Raw genomic sequence first — 5,000 nt, forward strand, 5'->3', positions numbered from 1 at the left:
TTTGCAGAATTCCCATTCAAAAAAACAGTAATGTATTTTGGGAAAATTTTCCTGTGCTGGAACTGAACATATCGCATGCCAGGACAGTAGTCTATCACAGATGTTGAAACTAATAAGAGCTAATAGGGAAGCAATACAAAGGTCCTGTCCACATGTATCCGGAAATTTTTGTACCTGCAATTTTTTTTTCCGAATACAGCTTGTGTCCACACATATCCAGTCAATTTGGTAACCATTATATGGAAATTTTCGAATATGCTGATGTAACACTAACAGTCTTTTCCAGGTGAGATAAATCAACATTGCGTATCAATGTTGGATTTTTGAAAGACTCATGTGCAACATTCAAATATGCACATGCTCAACAAGCAAAATCTTTGTCAATTTAAGCACTGGGCACTAGAATGTATCTGGATGCTTATGGGCAGTGAAAACCATTAAAAAACGATTCATAATAATGACTTTGTTTAACGAGGCAGAGCAGAGAACCAACAAACTCAACCCACGCATTGACCGGTTTTATACTAGAGACGCATAATTCGTCTGGGACGAACTTGGGCAAGCACGCATTATGCGTCTGGACGAAGAATCTATTTTAGTGCGTCTTTGAAGACACACTAAACTGGAAAGTGCGTCCAGGAGCATTATGCGTCTAGTGCCCGTCTTTATACTAGACGAATTTAGCAGATGCAGAAAAAATGTTTGCCCAAGTTCATTAAGACAAATTATGCGTCTCATATAGTTCGTCCTGTTTTTACACTAGACAGATAAAATGAGAGACGCATAGTTTGTCTGGTATTAAAAACGGCCATTGATTCATTCATTGTTTTAGCCCATCGAATCTTTCCAGATCCATCGGGACGGGAATCACTCAATATCACCGGTTCATGGCATCTGTAAATAGTCGGTCCTTCCCAATGTTTTGAGTAGAAACCACGCTTATCTAGTGTGAACAGTAACTGTTTTCGGGCTTGATTGTTGGGGTAGCAAAATAGGTGACCGAGATATTCCTTTGCACTGATTTTGTGTGTGCTCTCACCACTGTGCCAGCCCTGCTCCCTGATTGGAATAATGTATGTGTGGTCGCGGAAATTTTTGAATGCGAAAAAAAAAATTGCTGATACAAAAATTTCCTGATACGTGTGGAGGCAGTGTGGTCCAGTGTTAAGGCGTTGGGTTTGCATGCGGCTGGTCTGGGTTTAAATCCCGTTCTAACCTCTGGTTAGGATTTGTTTCTGGTTGTCCCGCATTCAACTTTGCCACGCTTTGTAAATAGCCAACTGGTTGCCTCCTGCCAGTTGGGGTTCTTAATAATGTTTCTGTTAACTTTGAATTGTTTCTTTCACATCGTTAAAAGTGGGTAAAAGTGGGGTGCCTGTAAACTAGCTTGATAGCTAAGTGCACTTCCATTATAAACAAAGCATTTACATTTTTACATTTTGCATTTTTTACATGGGCCGAAGCAATACAAAAGTGACTGTGTGAAGGCAAGTCAAAGGGGAAAACAGAGTAAATTCTGGTTTCTCTGCATGGCTCAAAAACATTGTGTGCTTAACCCATTGACACGTCAAATGCTCTAGGATGCCCTCAGTTGACAAGTAAAATTGTCTTGCTTTAGACAGTGTAAAATCCGTTAAGTTTCACTTCCAGGGGTCGTGGGTTAATGGAGGGGACATTTTTGACTGCTTAACCCATTGACATCTCAAACACCCTAGGGACATCCCAGTTGATGAGTAAAATTGTCTGGCATTAAACAAAGTAAAAGCTGTTAAGCCTCACTCCCAGGGATCAACTTGTTATTAAAAGTAATTATTTTGGCGAATCAAAAAGCACACGCGAGCCACGATTGGTTTTGGTTTCACTTCTGATTGGTTGAAAAAGTGGCGTGAAAACTCCACTTATGTCCAGGTTTGACCCTAATTCGAAGCGCGCCCAATTTTGACTTCCAACACGAAGTGTCCCTTTAGGTCTAATCAGGGAACTTTGAACCAGTCACTGAGTGAAGTAATGCAAAACCAAAGTACTTCTCTAATTACGTTCGACACTCAATTGAAAACCGCTCTACTCTTACTTCATTTTAATAAATTATTCCACTTTATGTCAAGTACCAAAAATGAATCTTCACCTTTTTGTTACCGTCCCTCAGAAGGAATGACTATTAATGTCACCGCTGATACTTGGCTCCGAGAGGATGACAATGGCATTCCCTACAGTTGTCCCAAACTGATGAAGCACTGGGCTGAATATAAACAGAGAAGAGAGTATGTTGCCCAGGCTGCAGAGATGGAGCCATTTATGCAGAAGTATGCTCAGATACTGAGCACATCTCGCTCAGCACTGCCAACTGTAGTGTTGTAAGTCAATCAAAATTCTATTTTTCATACAAATAATGTGCGCATAAGTCAGTGTAATTCTTTCTGCCTTGTCTGCGTATCTAGGGAATGTTATTTAGTCATTTCAGAGGAAAGGACACTATAGCTATCAGGATGCCTTCATAGGTACTCTATCTGCAGAGATGAGGAGTGCTCAAAGTTACTTAGACAAATGGAGGGCATTGTGCTTCTGAATGGACTTACTAATAGCCAAAGTGTAGAACACGGCTCCTAGATCTGGGCTGACTAGCATACAGCTGCCCCTTCCCTGAACCAAATGATTATCAGATTTTGTTCCAAGGAAATCATAAGGTCTAGCTAGTAGTTTTCCTCACCAGTCACTGTAAGTTCAGTTTTCAAACTGCGAGAGTGATTAATAAGCATTTCTACCAGTCTTATGTAAAAATGCCTTCATGGGTACTCTATCTGCAGAGATGAAGCGTGCTCAAAGTTACTTAGACAAATGAAGGGCATTGTGCCTCTGAATGGACTTACTAATAGGCAAAGTGTAGAACACGGCTCCTAGATCTGGGCTGACTAGCATACAGCTGCCCCTTCCCTGAACCAAATGATTATCAGATTTTGTTCCATGGAAATTATAAGGCTTAGCTAGTAGTTTTCCTCACCAGTCACTGTAAGTTCAGTTTTCAAACTGCGACAGTGATTAATAAGCATTTCTACCAGTCTTATGTGAAATGAAGACTGTGGAAACAACCCAAACCATAACTAATGTGGCAGGTACAAAACACAGGTCATTGTTTTACCAATACAGAAAGAATACTAAACATTCATATAAGCTAACGTTAGGCCTCACAAAAAGTTTTTAGGCCTAAGGTTACCTTTTATGAATGTTTAGGATACTTTCTGTATTGGGAAAACAATGACCTATGTTTTGTACCTGCCGTAACTAATGCCAACCTTGGCATTAGTTTTTTTTCCAGTCTGCTTGTAAACACACTTTACCTCTAATTTGCAGGTCTTTATTTCACCAGTGGGCGTAGGTTCCTTTGCGACATTTGTATTTCTTTAAGGAGGTTGTGGGGGGAATGATTTACTAGTTTTTAGCTTTCTGTATTTTGTCCTTAGTGGAATTATAAAATCACTCATTCAATAATGATAAAAATTAATTATTGATTGAAAAGTGTACGGATCCTACGCAAAACTTGGCTTCACCAATGACCTTCAAGAAAGATGCAAGATAGGAAATGTTGGTGGCAAACTTAAAGCACACTACATAATACGTCCTGTGCTTTTTATCCTTCTCTTGGAAGGAACATATGTTAAAGGGGTGAGTGAACCTTAGATGTTAACCCATTCACACATTAAGCGCACCCAGTGGGCAAATAAAATCATCTGGCGTTAGCCAGAGTAAAATCTCACTCTCACACGAGGAAGGGTTTAAGGGGACATAGTTTTTGAGTGGACCTATATGTTGTTAAACTGAAGGGGTTTCCTTTAAACATTGAAAAGGGCAAAGTACTAGGAAAAGATTACAAGACTACAGTAGTTGTGTTCCAAATATGTTCCTGAAGGAAGACTGCCTCGTAGATTTGAGGCACAATCATATGAAGCACACGCCCCCACAGAACACCTGCTCAACTTGTTCAAACAACATCTTTGTTCCTCCAGCTTGACTGATGCCATTTTAACGCGGTACTGCCACAAACATCCTCTCCCATGTGGCCGAGGTGGCTGTGTCTCCCAAGAAATGGCAGCCGAAGGTATAGACTTTGCAAGCTGGGCAATGTCAGCGAATTATACTGGGATAGCTGACCTGGCCACTCATCCCATGTTGATACAAATGGCAAAGAGGATGACCGACAAGGCACGTCAAAAATCCATGCTCAAGTTTGTTCTCTATAGTGGTCACGATAGTACAGTTGTGCCGCTGATGCTCAATCTTGGCGTTCATGATCGCAAAAGATGGACCCCTTATGCTACACGAGTGGTGTTTGAACTGTGGAGAGATTACAGAGCGAAAGGCTTAGAAGCTACTTCTCTTGATCCATACTATTTTCGAGTTTTGGTCAATGGAAAAGTTGTAACTAGCAAGATGAAATTTTGTGGGGATGCTTTATTTAAGGGAGAACTTTGTCCTGTTACAGAACTGATTTCATGGCTTTCTTCTGGTAAAGGTATTAAAGGAATGGACGAGACATACAGATCACTTTGTTCTATGTGAAACCAAGATCAAGTGCATGCAGTGTTCCTAATGGTTTGCCAGTCATTACAAAAAAATTTTCATGTGACAAACTTGAAAGCCTTTGCTCATTTTAAATTTTAGCCATGTAAAGGAATCTTTATTATTTGTGTTGTAATTCCTATAAATAGTGAAAAAAAAAAGTCAAAATCACATGGAAAAAGAGTGCAGGAGATATCCCTCCACTTTATGGTTCAAATTATAATATAGGTTATTTATAATAGCAGGATCAAAAGCCTAGGAAAAGACTGGGAGTAACTGCGATAGATCTCTTTTCACGTCTAGAAGTGACAAATACCCAACACAGGAGCCTTGCTCTCAATGTTGTGTCAGAGACAAGCCAAAAGAATGTCTGTGATGGAGGAAATCAACTAACACCATAAAGCAGGCCAGGTTTCTTAAAACTTAACTTGCACTGTGTAATTTCA

At 40.1% G+C, this 5,000-nt stretch overlaps 1 protein-coding gene across 2 annotated transcripts in view; it reads left to right on the forward strand.

Moving 5' to 3' along the window:
• Positions 1-5,000, forward strand: part of LOC138051499 (2-phosphoxylose phosphatase 1-like) — a 14,874-nt gene that overhangs the window by 8,023 nt on the left and 1,851 nt on the right. For both annotated transcript variants that reach the window (XM_068897715.1, XM_068897716.1), the window contains exons 3-5: positions 2,147-2,354; positions 4,002-4,681; positions 4,739-5,000. The exon at positions 4,739-5,000 is cut by the window's right edge and continues 1,851 nt beyond it. In XM_068897715.1, coding sequence (XP_068753816.1) covers positions 2,147-2,354; positions 4,002-4,554 — 761 coding nt within the window. In that variant the 3' untranslated portion in view covers positions 4,555-4,681; positions 4,739-5,000. The remainder of the gene's footprint in view (positions 1-2,146; positions 2,355-4,001; positions 4,682-4,738) is intronic.

This window comes from Montipora capricornis, chromosome 6, assembly GCF_036669925.1.
Source record: "Montipora capricornis isolate CH-2021 chromosome 6, ASM3666992v2, whole genome shotgun sequence".
Lineage (NCBI taxonomy): Eukaryota > Metazoa > Cnidaria > Anthozoa > Scleractinia > Acroporidae > Montipora > Montipora capricornis.